The sequence below is a fragment of the Sorex fumeus genome, unplaced genomic scaffold (genome assembly GCF_029834395.1).
Source record: "Sorex fumeus unplaced genomic scaffold, SorFum_2.1 ptg000081l, whole genome shotgun sequence".
Taxonomy (NCBI): domain Eukaryota; kingdom Metazoa; phylum Chordata; class Mammalia; order Eulipotyphla; family Soricidae; genus Sorex; species Sorex fumeus.
This window is the reverse complement of record NW_026606138.1, coordinates 8,538,879-8,561,759: the sequence shown is the minus strand read 5'-3', so window position 1 is coordinate 8,561,759 and position 22,881 is coordinate 8,538,879. Positions and strand designations below refer to the sequence as shown.

Sequence of the window (22,881 nt, the reverse complement as noted above, 5' to 3'; positions counted from 1 at the left end):
CTGTATTTTCTCGGCTATCCATTCCACTGTTTCTTTTATTTCTTCCTTTAATTTTCTGGATATCTGCTCCATTGATTCTTTGAGTAGTTCCTTGAACATTCTCAGCATTTCATCTTGTAATTTTTTTATCCGAGAGAACATATTTGTGGGTAACCCCTGTTACCCACAAATATGGGACTCTTTTGGGACTCTTTTCTTTGTCCTCTCCTCGTAATGGAGATTTGTGCTGTTTATTCATGCTGTTGTTGTTGGCTAGAGGTAAAGCCTTGGAATTCACTAGCACTGTTCCCTCTTATTGAGGGAAAGGATTCTGAGTAAGGTCAGTCGATGGTGTTCACCCTTCTCCCCTTCTAGAATATGTTCTTCCTCTCAGGCATTATTCTGTGGCTTATGACAGGCACCTAGTAAAGCGTTAGAAGAGGTTCTCTTTTATATTGGGATTATACAGCTTCTTGCGTACTGATCTTTTGTTGGAATTGGAGTAAGCCAGTGGATTATTGTCGTATTGTGGTTGAGGCAGCCAGGACTTTTTCACAGAATTAGGTGATAAAGGCTGGGATGTGAGTTGAGAGTGCTGGGAGTGGGAAATATAACTGCAGCCGAGTGAGCAGCCACCCGCCACACAGAAGGCAGTTCCAGAACTTAGAAATATTGAACTTCCAAGTTTTTAGAGTTTATATTTTAAATAAAATCTTCATAAAATGGCTTATGAAAATAATTTGTTAGCCTGGTTAATTGCTTTGGACTTCTAGATTAACTTGGAAAATAGCTTCTAGAATACTTGTTGATTTCTCTCCCTTCATTCTAAAAACTCTGCCCTTTCTAGCAATTTGCAAACAATGGTCACTTATAACTTATGGACACTAGGACCATACTCAATTTAACTATCTGATAGGAGAAGTTAGGGATCTGAGATTCAGAAATGCAATGACAAGGGTGTATGAAGGCAGAGTCGGTATACAGTAGGGGTCTCTTAAATCCATGGGTATATACCATAAATATTAAAGTGCCAGGTACTGGGCTAGTTTCTGAAGCGCCTTTGAAACAAGGAGCTATATTTTAATTTGTTTAGTAAGCTCATCTTTTCAAAATCAAAACAAAGGTAAAAGGTGGACATATGCAAATTATACAAATAATATATGCCAAATTAATAAAATCACTTCCAACCAGAATACAGCTTTTAGACAAAGAAACAAGTGCTTTTGATATGCCTGTTATTTTCTAGGAATTCTTTAATGAGCCAGAGAGTACCTTGAGATCAACTAAAACTCAATGCTTTGGATCTTTTGTGGGCGACTGGAAGGGGCGGTGACTGGGGGAGCGGCCACACTCAGCGAGGTTCAGGATTTCTCTTGCCTTCACTCAGGAATTGTTCCTGGCAGTCTCTGGGTACTATATGGAGTGCAGGGAGTGTCAGGGAAGGGGGATGGAACTTGAATCAGCCACATGGAAGGCAAGTGCCCTACCATTTTGGCTCTGGATGTTTTAGGTTCTAAATGGGGAGTTTCTGTAACTGCATTTTTTTGACTTTACAGATATTTTTAGTTCATGTGAATACAAACTATGGTTAAAAAAAACCCTTAAATATAAAGCATGTCAACATAACAAAAAACTATGGTTAAAAAAAAACTATGGTAAAAACTTAAATATAGGGCTTGAGTGATAGTACAACAGGTAGAGAGCGTTTACCTTGCACATGACTGACCCAGGTTCGATTTCCAGCATCCCATATGGTCCCCTGAGCACCACCAGGAGTAATTCCTGAGTGCAGAGCCAGGAGTAACCCCTGTACATCCCCGGGTGTGACCCGAAAAGCAAAAAAAAGAAAAGAAAAGAAAACCTTAAATATAAAGTATAGTATGAAAAACTTTCAAATTGAGCAGTGGTTCTGAAACTGTTTTGGGGTAAATGGACTTTCAGAAATCATATGAAATCTAAGGATTCTCTTCGTAGGACGTTGTTCATATAATTTTACGTACAAAAAGTCTCATCTAATTTTATTTTTTTAAGATAGGTTTCAAATTTTTAAAAATCAAATCACCTTGAGAGGGACCAGAGTGATAGCACAGCAGGTAGGGTATTTGGCCTTGCAGGTGGCCAACCTGGGTTCGATCACTGGCATCTCATAAAATCCCCCAAGCACCCCCAGGAGTAATTCCTGAGTGCAGAGCCAGGAGTAATCCCCTGGGTATCACCAGGTTAGACCCAAAAAGAAAAAAAAATTGTAACTATCTGTCTCACAGTGAGTGGGTGTCTATAGAATGTTCCAACACCCAGCCCTTCACTAGTGTACATTTCCCACCACCACAGTGTCCCCAGTTTCCCTCCTACCACTCCCCTCTCATCTAATTTTAGGACGAATATAGACCTTGGGTTAAGAATTCCAGAAATTGAACCCTTTCCTTATTTTTTCTTATTTTTGTTATGATATTCAGGAGAAAATAATGCAGTGTAAGAAACAATGGAAGAGGTTTTTATCTGAACTTGAAGTTTTATTATTGTGAGTATATTTTTTTCTGGAATTTCTCTCTTTGTGCCCATTTTCATCTTTGTTCATCTTTTGATCCTACTGCTTGACATGATTGGCATTTAATAAATGTGGATTGAATATTAGAACATTGAACACATTTTTGACATCTGCTTTTGTATGTTCCTTAGAATACATTTTAAAATAGACCATTTACATAACTCACTTGAACATAGTTTAACAAAAAACTGTCACAAGGAAGTAGGTTAAATAATGTGTGACTAGCATGCTGGATGTAAAATAATTCATAGAAGAGTGGAATTGTATATGGTCTATCATTTTCCTTTCCTTAGAGACCTTCAGTCAAGAAATTGTTTTATCAGTATTATCCTCTCCAAGAAGAGACTTACAGACAAATCAAATGCCTTTGATGTGCATATTATTTTTCTGGGAATTCTTTCAGGAGCCAGAGAGTCCTTTGAGACAAACTGAAATGATTTCATTTTCATATATATTCATATCTGCAACTGTGCAGTCTGCCTCAGTGAAGCCCTCTAACCCTGTCGAGTTTACTTACTGTCCTTTGCAAATAGAGAATGTTATTTTCAAACATTTTCTAAACCGGTATGTGAAATGGGGTACTAGAGAAGGGGGTGGCTGGGGAGATGTTGTGCAAAGTCTTTATCCTTTGACATCAAGGGCCAGAAACATGAGAGCTCCTTCTAAAAACTGAATATGTGTCATTTAGTGAAAAATAATTGAAACAAATTGTATTAGTGTTTTATAGTTATGCTTCATTTATTTGCTTTTGAGTGATAAGTTTAAACATTCCAAAATTCCAAAAGCACAGAAGGAAGACCTAAAGAATATTTGCTTCCACAGTAATCATCCAGCAACCCAGATGACTAGCCCAAAGGCAACAGTTATTAGTCTCTTCTATGTTGTTTCAGAGATATTTTATCCATAAGTATGTATGAATGTTTTCTTATTTTCCCCTTGTTGCAAGATGCAACATAAGCACATTGTTTACTTTGCTTAGTTTAGTAATCTGTTGTATGCTAAAGCAGATGTTTTCAAAGCCAATCCGTGAATTGGGGTGGTGTCAGGGGAATGGAGGGGGGCTTAATTATTTATTTTTGCTGGATTTTTTATTTTTTCTAATATTGAATTACAAACAAAAGTTAAGTAAGCAAAAAAGTAATAGCTACAAGAGAATATTGTGCATACGTGGGGCTGAAGCAATGGTAGAGTGGGTAGGGTGCTTGCCTTATACGTGGCTGACCTGGGTTTGATCCCCAGTGGGATCTCATGTGGTTACTTGAGCCCATCCAGAAGTGATACCTGAGTCCAGAGCCAGGAGTAAACCCTGAGCACAGCCAGGTGTGGTTCAAGATAAAAATGAAAACTGTATATATGTTATGCTCTGTTTGCATGTTTAAGATAAATTCTCACAAATAAAATTTTAAGGTCAAATGGTTATATTCATTATATAATACCCAACTCTTCTTCAAATATTGGGGAATGCCCAATAACAAATCCTCTCTCTCTTGAACATATACTGGTCGTATTTGAGCTCCTGTGTCCCACATTCTAGTCAGCATAGCATTTATTATTTGTCTCTGGTTTGGGGACCATACCCAGTGGTGCTTAGTGCCTATTCCCAGTGCTTGAAGTTGCTCAGCTTCAAGGTTGTTGAAATCAGACCCAGGCTTCCTGAATGCAAAGCAAGTGCTCCAGCCCATTAAATTCTCTCTCCTGCCCTAAATAGTATTTATTTTGTTTTTTGTTTTGGGCCCACACCCCGCAATGCTCAAGGGTAAATCCTTGGTCTGCATTCAGGAATAACTCCTGGCAGGGCTCGAGGGACCATATGGGATGCCAGGGACTGAACCTGGGTTGGCTGCATGTGATACAAATATCCTATGCACTGTACTATCTCTCTGACTCTTAACACTTCTTCTTTATTTTTATGTAATGTTAAAAAATTTTTTTTTACTAAACTGTTCATGATTGGATTCTAGTCATATAGTATTCCACCCTGTAGGCGTCGGAGGCATTGGTGTCCTTGTCAACATGAACTTGGCCATGAGCATTGATTCATTAGAATGCCTACCAACCTGAATCAAACCACATCATATTCAATCAATGGTTTTGCCTGACTGATGCCGGTGTTGTCCCAAAATTCCAAATGGGATCGGACCACCGTCTCCTTCATGCAAAATTCTACTTCACAGAGTGGGGAGAAAGGGCTGCAAAGTTTAAGAAGAGAACTCCCAGAATGACCACCAACTGGGAGCTCTTTAGCACTATTGCGCCAACATGGGGAGATGCCGTTGTTGACAGTATTGACGAAGAATACCATCAACTGGTTCAGCACCTCCATGATTGTGTGAGGAACGCCAAGAGAGAGATAGCCACAAAAAAACACCTGTCTTCGAAAACTCTTGAGCTTATTCGCCAACCTGGTTTGACGCATGCCTCAGGCAACCGCAAGCGAACGTCGTCTGAGCTTGCAAAGCAGTGCAGAGATGCGATCAAGGAAGATCTCAAAGAGAGAAGAGCAGAAGTGCTGGTAGATGCGGCAGAAGCCGGGAAAAGTATTTGTAACACCCGCCTGTCCTTCGCCAACTACAAGACCAAGATGACTGCCCTCCGACATCCTGATGGTTCTATCACATCTTCCTGAAGGGCAATGGAGAAGGTTATCCATGACTCAGATCTCTTCGATACCACGTCCACCTGCCCACATACCAAATTCTGCAGGATGGATATGTCGTTCCCAATGTTCTCCCTTTCAAAATCTGACACGCCATTTCGTCGGTAAAGAAACAAACAGCACCCGGCCCAGACAAGGTCAGACCTGAACACCTGAAGAACCTGCTGTCAGTACTCATCAATATACTAGCTCGGCTCTTCACACGCTACCTGTCTGAATTCAAGGTTCCATCCCAATGGAAAACCAGCAGGACTGCACTAGTGCACAAGAAGGGAACACTGGCAACTATCACCCAATCTGCCTATTGTCTGTCATCTACAAGCTGTTCATTCGAGTCATCCTGAATAGGATTGACAGAACAAGAACACTAGATGAAGGACAACCATGCGAGCTAGACGGGTTCCGCAAAGGATTTAGCACGATCGACCATATCCACATGATAAACAAGCTCATTGAGGTTTCTTGGGAGTTCAAGATGCGGCTCTGTCTAATGTTCATTGATTTAAAGAAGGTCTTTGATTCTGTTGAGACGGAAGCGGTCATTGAAGCCCTAGCCAATCAGGGCATTCAAACTCAATACATCAGCATCCTCCGTGAGCTGTATTACAGATTCACTACCAGGATCTCACCATTCTACAAAGAAGTGATCATCCATATCAAGAGAGGGGTTCGACAAGGAGATACTATTTCACCAAAACTCTTCAGTGCCACCCTCGAGAACATCATATGACGACTGGAATGGGAAGGAATGGGAGTGAAGGTAGACAGTTTGCAACTACACCACCTCTGCTTTGCTGATGACATCGTTCTAATAACACCAAACATTAGCCAAGCAGCACAAATGCTGGCCGACTTCGACCATGAGTGTGGAAAGGTCGGACAACAGCTGAATATCACGAAGACAGTTTATGAGAAACAGCCTCGTTCCTAATGCTCCATTCGCTCTCAATGGAACGACCATCTCTGAATGCAACAGTTATGTGTACCTAGGTCGAGAAGTCAACTTGACAAATGACCTGGCACCTGAGCTGTGCAGGAGGAAGAGAGCGGCTTGGAACACCTTCAAGAGCATCGAAGAAATAGCTAAGAGGATGAAGAACCTCCAGCTCCGGGAACCTCTCTTCAATTCCACTGTTCTTCCTGCATTAACATACGCCTCAGAGACCTGGGCCCTGCGAAAACAGGATGAGAATGCTATTTGGGTCTCCCGAAGAGGAATTGAAAGAGCTATGCTTGGAGTATCACGTTTCACTCAAATGAGAGAAAGAATCCGGAGTTCCGACCTCCATCGACCATCGAGAATCAGGGACGCTGTCTCATTTGCCAAGGCTTCAAAAATCAGATGGGCTGGACACGTAATGAGATTTGGAGACGACCACTGGACTAGAGCCGTTACCGACTGGATTCCACGGGACGTCAAAAGACCGTGTGGCCACCCACCTACCAGATGGTCAGACTTCTTCATCAAAATCCTGAATGATCGGTTTGAGGCTCTTCATGTTCCTAGAACGAACAGATGCCATTGGGCTACACTAGCATGGGACAGGGAGAAATGGAGGCATTACGGGTGCCCGCTCGAGCAAATCGACGATTACCGGGAAGTCAAGTGATCAAGTGATCAAGTGATCAAGTATTCCACCCATCCCTCCACCAATGTACATTTCCCAGCACCAGTGTTCCCAGGTTCCCTTCCATCGTCCCCCACCCTCCACTCCCTGCCTCTATGGCAGGTGCTTTTCTTCTCTCTCTCTTTCTTTTGGGCACTGTGGTTTGCAATATTGATACTGAAAGGTTATCCAGAATATATATCCCTTACCTACTTTTAACCCTCAGCTCTTGTCCAGCGCCTTAGCACTTCACTAATTCTTAACTGTCCGTTTTTGCCAGCTTACTAGCTAGAAGCATTTTTTTCTTATGTTTTGTTTCATTTTCTATTATGAATTAATCTTTTCACATCCTAAGAAATATATTTTATTTCTTTTGTAATATAATATCCTCAGATATTTTCAATTTTTACATTATTTTGTGTTTCTGAGTACCTTCCAAGAAATGGTCAGAGGGTTTGGGAGCCACTCAGGTCATCCGCTCAGTGCTAGGGCTGGGGGAGGCATTATTGTTCAGGCCCCGTGGTGTCATAGACCACAAGGACCACCTCAGAATGGTGCTCAGGAGCCATGTGGTGCTGGGGATCGATCCCCTTCCAGATGCATATGCTCCCTGCACCTTAATCCTTGTACTATCTTCAGTTACTCGCAGTGGTGCTCAAGGGACCAACATCAGGGATCAAACAGGGTTGGCTGCATGAAGAAAAGGCATCTGTACTACCTCTTCAGCCACTAATTCATTAATTCTTACAACAATCCCTTGAGGAAAGTGCCACAGTGTTCCCTATTTGCAGATAAAGAAATAAAAGTTGAGCCTGTTATAAGATCAAATTTATTTCCTAAATCATCATCACTAGACCTTCTCAGGTCTTCTCAGACCTTCACTTATGAGTCAGTTGCAGCCTTCTCCCTATGGCTTTATCTGCCATAGGCACCCAGAAATCCTTAATGAGTTTATGGAGCCCTCCGACTTTTTAGTCACTAGGATGTTAACCTACAAATATAATAAAGGGTCTGGAGCGATAGCACAGTGGTAGGGCATTTGCCTTACAAGCGGCCAACATGGCCAACCCAAGTTCGATTCCTCCGCCCCTCTCGGAGAGCCCGGCAAGCTACCGAGAGTATCTCACCCTCACGGCAGAGCCTGGCAAGCTACCCATGATGTATTCAATATGCCAAACACAGTAACAACAAGTCTCATGATGGAGACGTTACTGGGCCTGCTTGAGCAAATCGATGAACAACGGGAGGACCATGACCATGACCTAGGATCCATAAACTTAAAACCAGAAAATATTTTTCCATGAAATTATTTTATTTCCATTTCACTGACTTCTATTGTGTCCATTTTTCTACTTGATGACCAAGTATTTTAAGTAAGCAAGTAGTCATTTCTGCTTGGTGGGCAAGAAAGCACTCGGGCATGGTTATGACTCTTCACTACTTTCAAAATATTTCTGTATCTTTGTACTATTTTAAGTTCATGAGAATAAACCAACTAGTAGTATAGATCAGCTGTTTAAGCAATCCAACATACTAGCTCATTTCCTTTTCATTATATCACTTTTATGGATACAATTTGAGTAATTATAGTTGCAGCATCTGGTATCCCAGAAGTTTTGACATATTTAAAAATAAAATTCTCTTCCTAAGAGTAAGTAAATGGTGATAAAAATGTAAGTAAAAAATAAGTCTTCCCCTGTGTTTTTGTATATATGTATACATATGCACATACTTCCTTCACTGAGTAAAAAAGAATAAAAAGAATCAGAGATTTTTTAAAAATTTTATTTATTGAATCACCATGAGAAAAGTTACAAAACTTTCAGGTTTAAGTAAGAATCAGAGATTTTATAGAAAATTTTTACTACTGAAGTAATGGATAGGTATTTATAAGTGGGAAAATTTTTTAGTTAAGAAGCCTTGTTTTGTTTTAATATCACCAAGCATGCCTAGACCATAGTAGTTCTATACTTGCTGAACTTAACTACTTTCATAATATGTATGCATTTTATATTTTATTGGGACTTTACAGTGATAACATATTTTCCTTGTTTTTTGTTTGTTTGGGGGCCACATTCAGCAATGCTTAGGGGTTAATCCTGGCTCTGCACTTAGGGACCAGTCTCCTGGTGAGCTGAGGAGACCATATGGGGTGCTGGAGATAGAACCTGGGTCAGCCACAGGTTGCAATATAAGAGCCCTATCTGCTGTATTATCTCTCTGGTCTTGATAAGACATGCATTTAAGATGTAGTTTTTAAGGCAAGGAACCTGAAAAAAGTATAATTACTACACTCACATAGAATTCTGAGATTTAAAAATCAGTGGATGTTTTCATCAGCAAAATTTTACTAGTCATGATGATTTCCGTAATAAGACCAGCTTTGTGGAAGACATAGACTTTCCCTAAACTGTTTTCCTGATGTCTAGTATAGTGCTTAGTTAAATGGTGTTCAATATATAGGCATCTGAAAATAGGCATGTGTACTTTCAGTTTGATGACTCTATTTGTACCCATATACCTGAAACAGTGAAATGAATTATTGTATCTGCATTACTTACTTATATCAATGAGATATATATGGGTCTTGTGTTGATAAAAAGTTAATGTTGAATGATGCTTATTTTTAGAACATTTCTGACACCCTAGATCTTAAATCTGTATTTTAAAAATGTTCTGTAATGTTTGAATACTTTGTTTATATTTGCATGATCACAAGCAGAGAGTGACTAATCACATATTAGAGACCAATTTGGAAAGCAGATCTGTGCAATAATTTCTCCTTTGGCAGATTTATATTCTCCTTTAGACTGATGTCCCACCCATCTTTACTTCTCCTAAGCCAATGTTGCTTATTTCCCATGAAAATAAGCAGTCTGATCTATTTTTCAATCTTTTGTGTCAAGGTGTCATCATCCGAACATACTTGAATTGGTCGCATACTTTACCGAGACTGAGAAGTTGTGCCTTGTCTATCCATATATGAGAAACGGATCACTTTTTGACAGGTTGCAGTGTATTGTAAGTCGAATGTATTCCTCTGCCTGGGGCTTGGATTCTCTACAGTCCTGTGGGAATTGGGAGTCCATTGTGTGATCACTTGAGGGACTGTTCCAATAGGTCTCATACAGAAGTAGAGGACTTCATAAGTTAATTTTTTACTCTTAGGAGGCTGTACATAATCTGAGTTATACACAACACGGAGACCAAAAGACTTGCTGCATTCTGAGCTGGAAAGATAGTTCAGGGGTTAAAACACTTGACTTGTATTAATTGACCCCAATTCCTTCCCTGGAATGTATGTGTTTACAGGGTACCCTAGGGGTCATTCATGAGCACAGAATCAGGAAGAACTCCTGAGAACCAGGGTGTGGCTTATCTCCCCCACCCCCAAAATTTGCTAAATTCTTACACTTTGGTGATTCTTTACAAATTAGTTTATATTGGCTGAATCTATTTCTCAGATCATTTTTATTTGCACAAATTTAATGTAAGTATCATTCAAGATGAAGGATACACATAAAGAGTATTAATTATTCCTTAAAGGAAAGGGGACAGAATAATAATCTGACTTCTATTTTTGAAAGATCAGTTTAAAAATTAATTCCAAGTAAGTTAACTTTCAGGTAGGATGAGGGCAAAATCAAATTATTTTTTACTTATTCACATTACTGTGTAATAAAACACACATAAAAATATATTTAAAAGGCTGGAGCAATAGCACAGCGGGTAGTGTATTTGCCTTGCATGCAGCCGACCCGGGTTCGATTCCCAGCATCCCATATGGTCCTCTGTGCACCACCAGGAGTGATTCCTGAGTGCATGAGCCAGGAGTAACCCCTGAGCATCGCTGGGTGTGACCCAAAAAGAAAAAAAATTAAAAACTTGTTTAACTCTCTATTAGGTATAGTTACCTTACTAGCCACATTTTAGTTAGGCCAGTATTAAAATGGTTGGGTTTTCCCATTGGATATCAAGAGACTGAAGAGCATCTTGAGTCATAGAGGCAAACCTATCTTCAGTTTAAAATAGGTTATGGAAAAAAATCATGCAGTTTACCATGACATGGATGGAACTAGAGGGCATCATACTGTGTGAAGTCAGTCAGAGGGAAAGAGAATAATACAGAGCTCTGTGCCTTTGGGATTTTGGTAAAGGGAAGTGGATATTGGTGGTGGGTGTGGTTTCACTGGTGCATACGTAAGATCATCATAAATAGTATTTTAAATCACAGTACCCCAATTACCCAGCAGTTTCTTTTTGCTTTTTGGGTCACACCTGGTGATGCACAGGGGTTACTCCTGGTTCTGCACTCAGGAATTACTCCTGGCAGTGCTTATGGGATGCTGGGAATCAAACCCGGGTTGGCGGCATGCAAAGCAAATGCCCTACGCGCTGTGCTATCACTCCAACCCCCAGCAATTTCTTTTCTGTTGGAGATCAATACGCACATTGTTTTTACTCAGAAAGTTCCACCCCATATTCGTGGCTGCACATCTCATACCTCACACTGCTCATATTCCAAGAGTAGCACATCATATTTGATGGGGTTTAAAGAAGAAGACAACCAATCTTAGAGGGAAATTTATTTTTACTGGCTGGAGTGATAACACAGCAGGTAGGGCGTTTGCCTTGCACGTGGATGACCGGGGTTCGATTCCTCCACCCCTCTCGAGAGCCCAGCAAGCTACAGACAGTATCTCACCCGCACAGCAAAGCCTGGCAAGCTACCCGTGACGTATTACATATGCCAAAAAACAGTAACAACAAGTTTCACAATTTGTTGTGAGACGTTACAGGTGCCTGCTCGAGCAAATCAATGAACAATGTGAGGACAGTGCTACTGTGATATATATATATATATTTACACACACACACACACACACACACACACACACACACACACACACACAGCTCAACCTTTAACAACATGTTAGTAATCTCTTATAGAACGGCTTAATGGTCCCTGGGTGAAATATAGCAATCTTCACACACTTTCCTCTAAGGAAATTTTTTTAAGCATTTCAACAGTTTATTCACAGCAAAATATATGAAATAAATTTTTTTGGTTCTGCTTTGGAGCAGAGGTTGGTATTTGGGATGGAAAGATCCGAAATGTGGCGAGGTATAATGATGGTGGGATTTGTGCTTGAATATTAAATATAATCAAATATTGTGAACTACTTTATAAAAATAAAATTAAATTAAAAAAAAAGAAATTGCCACCAAGTCAAAGATTGTTCTCTTTTCAGGGTAATGAGGCCCCACTCTCTTGGCACATTCGAATCAGTATATTAATAGGAACATCCAAGGCCATTCAATACTTGCACAACACCAAACCGTGCTCGGTGATCTGTGGCAGTGTATCAAGGTAAATTATCCTAGAACATTGCTTCCCTCACATGCCCCTTTTATTCTCACAGGTGAGTCCGAGTGCACACTATTTCTTGTCTATATTTTCTCTGCTCTGTGTGTGTGTGTGTGTGTGTGTGTGTGTGTGTGTGTGTGTGTAAGAGAAGAGCTCTCATCTAAATACTTAAACTCGTACCTATTTATAGTAAAATTGTATTTGCCAGATTTTTTAAAAACAGTATTTATATTCCCAAAGGAAGAGCTGAGGTAATATTTGGAAATTTGGGAGGGTCTCCTGATAGTGCTCAGGAGTTCCAGATGCCACTTCCAGGAATACTTGGTCTGGTGCCACTCAGGGCAAGAATATGGTGCTCTGGGGACCACATGGGGCTAGGGACCAAACCTAGGGCTTCTGTGTGCCAGGTATGGGCTCTAACTCTTGAGATATCCCTCCAGCCCTATCTTTAAGAACTGCGGAAAGGGCAGGAGCCACCCAGGAGCCTGGGGGAGGGACATTGTCATTGGTGCTTGTACAATGGGGCAAGGAAGTTTATTGCTAGGACTGAAAAATGTGGTGCTGCTTTGGCCTTTGCAATGCCAGGGAATAGCTGAGGCTCGTTTTGTGGTGCTCAGGATAGGGCCCTCTCAGAAAAGGCCATGGTATCAGGTATCAAACCCAGGTCAGTTTCATGAATACAAGCATCCTAACTCCCATACTCTAGGCCTCTTTGGGCCTTTTCTTCTGAAGATAATTTTTATTTTATTATTACTGGGAGAGGGGAAAGGTTTAGGGCCATATCCAGCAGTGCTCAGGGTATACTGGCTTGCGCTCAGGTATGACTCCAGGTGGTGCTTAGGGAACCATAGGTGTTGGTGGGGATCCAACTGGGGTTGATGTGTGTAAGGTAAGTACACCTGTACTTTCTATAAGCCTCTTTTAGTTTTTAGTTTTTTTTAATGTTAAGGGTACTGCTATTTATTCAGCCATTGATTAAACTGATTGAATTGGGCATGAACTCCATATTACATTTTTTAAATCACCATGAGATACAGTTACAAAGCTTTCATGTTTGAGATTCAGTCATACAATGATCTAACACCCATCCTTCCACCAGTGCACACTTTTCACCACCAATGTCACAGTATGTTCCCCCCTCCCCCTCACCACAGACACACCTCTCAGGCCTAATCCTGCCTCATGGCAGGCAATTTTCCCAATACTTTCTCTCTACTTTTGGGCATTATGATTTGCTTGAATTTTCTCATCACCATTCAAGCCTACCTGTCAGGGGCAGATTCTAGATCATTTATCATCTATTGCTCATTTTTAATATCTTGGGTGCCAGAGCCACATGCTGCTGGAATCCTAGATTGTAAATGGTTGGGTTTCAGAGACATTTCTGTAGGGCCCAAATGCATTTTGGGATTCAATTGGGCATCTCTGGACCAGAGCTGTTAGTGCGCTAAAATGGCGCCTGGAGGCACACTGTGGAGGTGACAGCCAGGTCGATGAGCTGGCAGGGAGCGGGGGAGGGACAGCCTGGTGCCTCTGCCGCCATGTGGCATGGAGATTTAATCCTGGAACCCGCATACCTGGGCTTTGCTTTTAGAAGCTCTAGGTTGCCAGAATTCCTTCTGGAGTATGTGGGGAGACTGCACCTGCTCTATCTGGAGTGCCCTGGTAAAATTGGCTTTGTATGGGGCCCGGAGAGATCTCTGGTTCTGTGGTGTTTCCCAGGACTCACTGCTGTGTCTCTGGCTTTTGATCTCTTTCGAGATTTATTTAGGGGTCTCTGAAGCAAGGTCAGTAATAGAGTTTACAGGGTGGCACTGGAGTTGGTTCGTGGGGAGATTACCAGTGCTTCCATGTGTATTGGGAATGGGAGGTAGGTAACCCACCCCAACTCTGTGAAAGCCTGCAGATTACAGACACAAAACATGCATATTCAAATTTTCAGCAGATTATATCTTGGGGAGGTCTGTCCTGAGATGGTAGAGTCAAGTCAAAATCATGGCAGCTATTTTGGATTGTGGAAGCAAGCGGCTGCTGGGGGCTCTGCTTGGGCAGGCACAGGTCAACCTGCCCCCCTCCGATTTACCCCAGTCTGTTTAGCCATGTGCGGGTCCGAGATTAACTGTGGCTGTTGGTCTCTTTCGAGATTTATCTTTGGGTCTCTGAGATATGGTCAATAAATGAGCTTGTATAGCTGAGCCAGAGGTGGTTTGTTGGCGTCACTCCCACATACCTAACTTTTGGCCATTTAATTTCTTGGTAAACTTGGTCCCAAGTTGTTGGGGTCTGGACAAAGGCACAACAGCAATTTTGGGGTGTCAGGAAGTCTGAAGGCACCATCAGGTGCTGATGAACTCACCCCGCAGGTACAGGCTGACCTGTTGGCACCATCATACCCTCCATTTTATTTATTTATTTATTTATTTATTCCTTTTTGGGTCACACCTGGCGATGCACAGGGGTCATGACTCCTGGTTCTGCCCTCAGAAATTACCCCTGGGGACCATATGGGATGCTGGGAATCGAACCCGGGTTGACTGTGTGCAAGGCAAACACCCTACCAGCTGTGCTATTGCTCCAGCCCCTCTATTTTAGTTTTTAAATGTAATCTTTATTTTGTTTTTTAAACGTAAACCTTTCTTTGGGGGGAAGCACACCTGAAGGTGCTCAGGGCTTGCTCTTGGCTCTGCTGTACTATTTCTCTGGCACTACACATCCCCACTCACCTTCCAGTACCACACTCTGGTGCTGGACACATTTTTTTTAAAGGTCAGTTCTTTCAAGGAACTGGGAGAAATAAATACTTTTGGCGTGACAAACTATAATCATTTAGATAATAAAGGTAGACAGAATGCCCAATGAGTGATATAGATACAGTGTACTAAAAGAGATTTGACCAGGGACCAGAGAGATAGGGTAGGGGGAAAAGTACCTGCCTGACATGTGTTCAACCCTGATTCAATCTTCAGCACCACACTTGGGCCCCTGATCACAGAGTCAGGAGTGTTCCAGAACATCTCTAGGTATGACCCTCTCTTTCCCAAAGAGATCTGATCAGAGCCAGGGAGAAGAATTTTAGAGGTAATTGTTAGAGTTAGGAAGAGGTAGGAGTTAAACAGAAAATTCAGCTAACAATACAGATTTTTTTTTCAGTTGGTAAAGGAGCTAGCTGCTCACAACTGTTGCTTTTCTGGGCTTTTGAGAGGGTTTGAGGGTTCAGATAAAACCATGCAGGTTATACCCATCTGGGCGTATGTCAGGCTACAGAGTTGCAGGGACTGATGGTTACCCGGGTGGCGGGGGGGTTGCTCATCAGTGTGCTCCTGGCCCTTCCAGAACAAATCAGCTCCCTCCGCAGCTGCTAACTCCTCATCTTTTTGCAGAGCCTCCCCACCCAGCAAAGATGATAATGAGTACCAGCTGTGAGAGTAGCGATGCTGACATGCAGACCTGTTCCCTAGAAACTGAGATGAGACTAACCCATTTATTCGGGACGCTGAACATCTGTCAGACGACAGTAACACTCAGTCTCCCTGAAGTCCTGGCCCATACTGAATTAGCTGACCTAGATGAATCTCCTTCACATGAACCTGTCACATCACCCTCTATGTGGGCCTCCCAGATTCTTGGTCTCCCGTGTAGAGCCGAGTGCTTTGAAGTAGCTAAAACCCCTATCCCCCCTGCCTGTGTCATATTAATTTTCTAAGCTTTTATAAGGAAAGCCAGCTTCTAGGAAAAATATCATTCTACTGCACAATCCTGGTAATTGGCTCAAAAAAGGACACCCCAACAAATGTTAAATAGTGAATTTTTTCTGTGAGTAAGTCAGGGATCTCTTTTGTTGGAGTCAGAAATAGACAGTATCTTCTTTTCTGCATTTGGACCTCTGAATGATGAATCATAATGAGCTTATAATCAATCATTTGATATTATATTATATTATATATGCCACTGGAGATATAATAAGGGAAAAAACCCAGGCTTTCCATGTATGAGGCTCTGAATTCAGTCACCAGCACCATGCAAAATAAAGTGTTTTTAATAGTTTAAAAATAACATGGAACATTGTGTATACGTGAGGTTAAACAGAAAAAAAAAACCAAAGTGAAGTGCTACTGTATACAATTATTTTTAAATTATTCTTGCTTTTATTTTTGTGTTTTTGGCCACCACCCCATGGTGCCCTGACCGTACTCCTGGCTCTGTGCTCAGGAATGACTCCTGATAGTGCTCAGGGGGCTACCTCTGTTGCCAGGGATCGAACCCTGGTCAGCTGCATGCAGGACCCTAACCCCTGTAACTTATCTCTCCAGTCCGTTGTTTACAGTTATAACTGTAGAACTACAAATTTGCTTATTTTGCCTGAAATGATTAAAACTTAAGCATGCTAAAACATCAATAAGGATTTATTTAGATGAAGAGATTAGAAGACGTGTTGGTAGTTGTTTTAGCTGCAGTGATTGGGAGCCACCCACTGATGGTGCTGGAATCAAACCTTGGGCTTCCCACGTGCGAGCACATACTCAACCACTTGAGCCATACCCATAACTTCTAGATGGCTATTTTTAAAAATGACTTTTTATATATAATTTCCACTGTTGGTTTATAATTTTAATGTATAGACTATGTTCTTATTTGTGGGGGCAGTGCTTTGAGGTCACACCTGGGGGTGCTTAGGAGCTATTCCCAGCTCTCTGCTGTGAAGTGAACCCCGGAGGTGTTCAGGGGACCATTTGCAGTGTTGGGGATGGAGCTAGGGTCTGCTGTGGTGGCTGGTAAAAGACAAGGTAAGTGTCTTACCTCCTCTGCTAGGTCTCTGACCTTGGGATATCTTCTTATAATAGAAATACAATTAATTAGAAAAAAAGAACTTGACATCAAACCTTTCTCGATTTAAACCACATTAAGCTGACTCAGAACGGTTACGCTTACACGTGGGCTGTATAAAATCCGTTCTACTGGGATAGAGTGTAAAATCCCTTCTATTGGGATAGACTAAGGGTGTCAGCGCTCTTAAACCGCTGCATTTCCAAGGTCCACTGTCCACTGATGTTGTTTGATTTCTTATCTGTATTTAATTTTATTGACAAAGAAATTTGATAATCCTATACCTTTGTCGTTTAAAATTTTTAAAAAGTTTAATGATCATGGTATGCAGCCTCGGCCCAAAGGGTAGCCATGCCTTTGGTCTAAGCAAAATGAAAGCAAAACCAAGGGGTCTTCACTGTAACTGGGAATGCTGGCAGGTCGCAACCCCTCCTGTAATCCCCTGGGCCTGCCTCTCTGCTCAGACCCCACCCTTCTCTAACATCTTCAGATCTGACAGGGATGATCTCCAGTTGGGCCTCTTCTGGGTTTCCAGTTCTGCACACCTGCCTATTTTTGTACTTCATCTTCACAAATTCAGTTATTTGTGAAGATGAGTTGACCACACACTAAATCCAAGCTACGCCCTACCTGAGCAGCTTGAGGGAAACGCTGGAGAGGTACCTCTCAAACCTGCTCACCTGTGTACCTTGGACAAAGGCCTGAAATACCGGTTTGCTAGAAACCCTTCCTTGTCTTTCCTTTCTTATTCCCCTGTCATTCCCCTAGTGGTCTCATTGCTTCCCCTGTCACATGTCTTTGGTGATGGTGTATGGCCTTTGTGGTCTTAATGATATGATCTCAGCTCTCTTAAGTTCTAGCAGTGTGATTTGGGGTAAGTGATTTAAGTGCTCTGGGGGTGGGAGGGAGGCTCACCCTCCTAGTCTAGAGCTTTTCTGGCTACAACTACACTACCTCCCAAGTATGAGAACTAAGTTTTATACAGCATAGCACAGGGTTTGATGATGTCATTCCTCTCACCTATTGGAGACTCACCTCACCTCTCTCCCCAGCGCCTCATCCAACATGTCCCTGCACCCTTGAACAGCATGTTGCTAGAGCTCCTTTGGGGTATGACTCAATTCCTTTACTTTTAGCTAAAACCTACCTTCTTGTGACCCACTCATTAGCCAATATTTACCACTGGAATCATCTAACAATGGCTTTACGTAAATATGTTTATTATTATTATTATTTGGGTTTGGGGGCCTCACCCAGGGCTGTTCAGGGAACACTTCTGTCTCTGCACTCAGGAATCGCTCCTGCAGACTGGAGGGACCATATGAGGTGCCAAGGATTAAACCTGGGTCAGCTGCATACTAGGCAAGTGCCCCACCCATTGTACTGTAGCTCCAGACTCAGGTTTATTTCATTTTTTAAATAAATGAAACATCTTTGTAATCTGCAGTTTTATCTTTTATGACTAGTTGACTAAAAGTGTTTTTTTTTTTTTGGTTAACTGTAGTGATTTGAACAAGCACTAAACAGGAAAGAATGCTAAGCCTTTTGGCCTAGCTCTGCCACTCGCAAGGGTTTTGCAAAAACCAAGTCATCTCAGCCAATGGGGCTATATTTGCCTCATCTGAAAAAGAGATTACTACACTGATGACAAGTCAGTTTCAGCTCACTAGCTGTCTTTGATTGATTGATACTTCCCACACACAGTGCTGAATGGGAATCTGGGTATAAACATCCTAACCCCAATTAGTGATGGGAATCTGGAAGTATGCATCCTAATCACAATTGGTGATGAAAATCTTGGGTGTATGCATCCTAACCCCAATCAGTGATGGGAATCTGGGGCATAGCCATCCTACCCCCAATTAATGATGTGTGACAGCAGCATAGGAGGATGTTTGGCAATGTCTGGGCCACATGTTTGCTGTTCTTGCTGAGCAGTCTAATCAAAATCTCTCATTTAATATACTGATTATAGCACTGCATTGTAGCACTGTCTCCCCATTGTTCATCAATTTGCTCAAGCGGGCACCAGTAACGTCTCCATTGTGAGACTAGTTGTTATTGTTTTTCTTTTTTTTTTTTTTTTGCATATTGAATACACCAGGGGAAGCTTGCCAGGCTCTGCCATGTGGGCCACATATTCTCAGTAGCTTGCCAGGCTCTCTGAGAGGGGCAGAGGAATCAAAACCAGGTCAGCCGCCTGCAAGGCAAATGCCCTACCCACTTTGCTATTACTCCTGCCCATGCTGAGTATAACAACAAATATTTATTTGTTATCTGCTAGAGACTCAACATTATGCTTTTGTTTTGGGAACACACATGTCAGTATTCAGACTCAGGACTTTTTGCTTTCTGCTCAGGGAACACTCCTGGTGGTGCTTGGGGAACTGTATGTGGTGCCAGGGATTCAACCTGGGTCAGCTGCATACAAAGCAGGAGCTATAACCCCTTTCGGTCCATTTTTACTGCTTTTTGGTGGGAAAGGAGCAGTTGGACTGTACTCAGCAGTAATTAGGAACTACTGCTGGCTCTGTGCTCAGAAGTGGCTTCTAGGGCAGGCGGTGGGGGAGGGGTGGGGAGTCTGGTGGAACCATATATGGTCCCAGGATAAAATAAGGGTAGGCTACGTGCATGTAAGTACTTGGCCTTCCTTATATTCTGTTCTAGCTCTTGGGTTCTTTAGAAGTATGCTTCTATAAACAGCATCCTCTGGTCTACTGAGAACAGGCCCTGAAGGTTTAGTGCAAATGGTACCATAGGAACACGGAGGGAAGACCCTTAGCATTCATAGTAAACTGAAAACTTCTTGGAGGAGTCTTAGATAAGCAGAAAGAATTTAGATAAGAATACGTGAGGGAATAAGACTTTGCAGGCAAGAAAGCAGCCTTAAGAAAGCACCAAGCAGCAATAAGCTCAGTTTATCCAGATAGCTGAAAGTACTCCTACTCCAGGGGCAGCTGGTAGGTTGCAAATGGATTAGGGAGCTCAGCAAAAGTCACAGGGCTTTAGATGAACTCCAAAGCCCACAGGATAAGTGGGCTAATTACTAATCTTCTCAACACTCCCGAGTTTAGCTGTTGTTGGTTAAATCTCCCCTAACAGTGGACACAGAAAAGTTGGCTCTCTTATATTCCACTGACAGAGCTGAAGGTTGGGAGATATTTATTTGTGTGGGCTCCATAAATAGGTTCTTGCTAGGTAATTAAGGGTTCCTTGTTGGGACCTCTGGGTTCATGGTTATCTTATTAGCAGAAATAGGGAAGTAGGATCTAAGAGAAAACATGATTAGTATGACAGATATGGAAATGTTGATTTCTGCTGATAATGGCAATAGATGGTGCCTCCTGGGTGAAGAGTAGGCATTTGGAATTAAAAATTCATTTATTGAATTTTCACCTTGGTCCAACAATGGGGCAAACAATCAGGGGCACTGTCAAGCATGTCATGGCTGAACACCCAGGGAAGAAGTGAAACCCACCCTTCAGTGGTATTTTCAAGAAATCTGGCTGTTAGTCCCAACCTGTCTTAGTAATTCAGAACTCTCCAAAGAGAATGTTATAAAAACAAAATTCATTTCCGGATGGTAAAATTTGAAAAAGAGTTTAAAGAAAAGGATCTTAAAGAATTAAAGCCTCCGTTCTTGGCAAAAGACCCTCACATTTATATTTAGGAAAGAGAAGATATTTTTGAATTACAGGATCCCATAAAAACATCTGAAAGCAGTAAACGTTCTTGTTATTTCCAGCCAGTCCCATAGCGAGCTTAATTGTTTTCACATTTATGAACAATTTTAAGTGGAAATGCTTTTTATCTTCAGCAGTTTTTCATTCTAGACATTCATTCCTGTTAATGTTTCCAAAGAGAGGAGATAATCTTGGGAACATTTCTAATGCTTCCTTTAAGACCATGTTCTCTCATTGCTATTGTTGTTTGTTTCCTGCCAAGTGAAAACAGAAAAAAAAAACAGAAAAAGACTATAAAAGCCTATCTTTCATATCAGGAAGGTGTTTTAGGAGACAAGGGAAAAGCTATGAACTTAAAAATGAAGATTTGGGATCAAGACTGTGGCTCAGGTAGAACTTGGCGTGTTAGAACAATGCAAGTATGTGGGAAGCCCTGAGTTTGATCCCTAGCAACAGAACTCTACCACCACCATGGGGTATGACCATGTGGCCACAGTGAAAGGGAAGAGTTGGTGCTTGAACCTACTGGATTCAAGCTGTGGAGTGGTCCAAAAATTTAGTAGGAGAGTGAGACAATTTAGACAGTGCCAAGTCAGTTCACTGAAAGAGTGTGCTGGTCAGACTGACACAACAGAGGCCTCAGAGGTAGATAGATGGATGGATGGATGATAGATAGATAGATAGATAGATAGATAGATAGATAGATAGATAGATAGATAGAGATGCTTAGCATAGACTTGGCGAGTTTTATGGTGTGCTTAGGTGGGAAGCTTCTTCTCTATATACAGTAGTTTATTCTGGAAGGTGTGTGAATAGGAGACATTTGGCCAGTTCTAGGAATCGAGCAGCAGAGTTGAGCTACATTGGAGTTTCTAGAGACTTCTGGATCCAGCCTGGTTCTACTAGCAGGAACAATTTTGGCCTGTCAGGCCTTTAACCTGGAGACTTAAGCTAGGTGTCTTTTAAGGGGACACAACACCCAGGGTGCCAAAGGGCTGAGCATTTCTGGGAGTGGCTCAGGCCACTTCTGTAGCATTGCTGGGTGTGGCACCTACAAAATAAAAAAATGAAATTTTAGGGCAAGAGATGTAATTCAGTAGTAGAGTACATGCCTGACATATATGATGCCCAGAGTTTGGTCCCCAAAACCACACACACACACACACACACACACAGACACACACACACACACACACACAATTTTTTTTGTTTTTGTTTTTGTTTTTTTTTTTCTTTTTATTAGTGAAACACCATGAAGTACAGTTGCAGATTTACAATTTTTTGTGCTTGGGTTTCGATTATACAATGATCAAATACCCATCCCTCCATCAGTGCCCACTTTCCACCACCATGGATAATATCCCTCCCACCCCCACCCCCCCATCCCATCCTGCCTCTGTGGCAGGGCATTCCCTTTGGTTCTCTCTCTCCTTTTGGGTGTTGTGGTCTGCAAAGGAGGCATTGAGTGGCAAACATGTTCAGTCCATAGTCTACTTTCAACATGCATCTCCCCTCCTGGGAGGATCCTCCAAACACCCTTTATTTGGTGCTCCCTTCTCTATCTGAGCTGCCCTTTCCCCTAGAATGCCCGGCTGGCCTCTAAGCTATGGAGTAATCCTCTTGGTGCTGATATCAGCTATTTTTGGGTATTAATCTCATACTTTGTTACTTTATATCCCCCAGATGAATGCAATCTTTCTATGTCTATCCCTCTCTTTCTGACTCATTTCACTTAGCATGATATTTTCCATATTGTACCACTTGTATGTAAATTTTATGACTTCATCTTTTCTAAGAGCTACATAGTACTCCATTGTGTAGATGTACCAAAGTTTCTTTAACCAGTCATCTGTTCTTGGGCATTCAGGCTTCTTCCAGTTTCTGGCTATTGTAAAGAGTGCTGCAATGAACAAACAAGTGCAGATGTCACTTCGACTATACATTTTTGCCTCTCTGGGATATATTCCCAGGAGTGGTATTGCTGGGTCAAATGGGAGCTCAATTTCTAATTTTTTGAGAATCGTCCATACTGTTTTCCAGAATGGCTAAACCAGTCGGCATTCCCACCAACAGTGAAGGAGTGTCCCTTTCTCGCCACATCCGCACCAGCATCGGTTGCTTTTGTTCTTTTGAATGTGGGCCAGTCTCTGAGGTGTGAGATGGTATCTCATTGTGGTTTTGATCTGCATCTCCCTGATGATTAATGATGTAGAACA

At 41.9% G+C, this 22,881-nt stretch overlaps 1 protein-coding gene across 1 annotated transcript in view; it reads left to right on the top strand.

Annotated features, from left to right (window-relative positions):
* Window positions 1-22,881, top strand: part of IRAK3 (interleukin 1 receptor associated kinase 3) — a 76,133-nt gene that overhangs the window by 38,930 nt on the left and 14,322 nt on the right. The window contains exons 6-8 of the mRNA XM_056130811.1: window positions 2,436-2,500; window positions 9,697-9,811; window positions 12,043-12,161. Coding sequence (XP_055986786.1) covers window positions 2,436-2,500; window positions 9,697-9,811; window positions 12,043-12,161 — 299 coding nt within the window. The remainder of the gene's footprint in view (window positions 1-2,435; window positions 2,501-9,696; window positions 9,812-12,042; window positions 12,162-22,881) is intronic.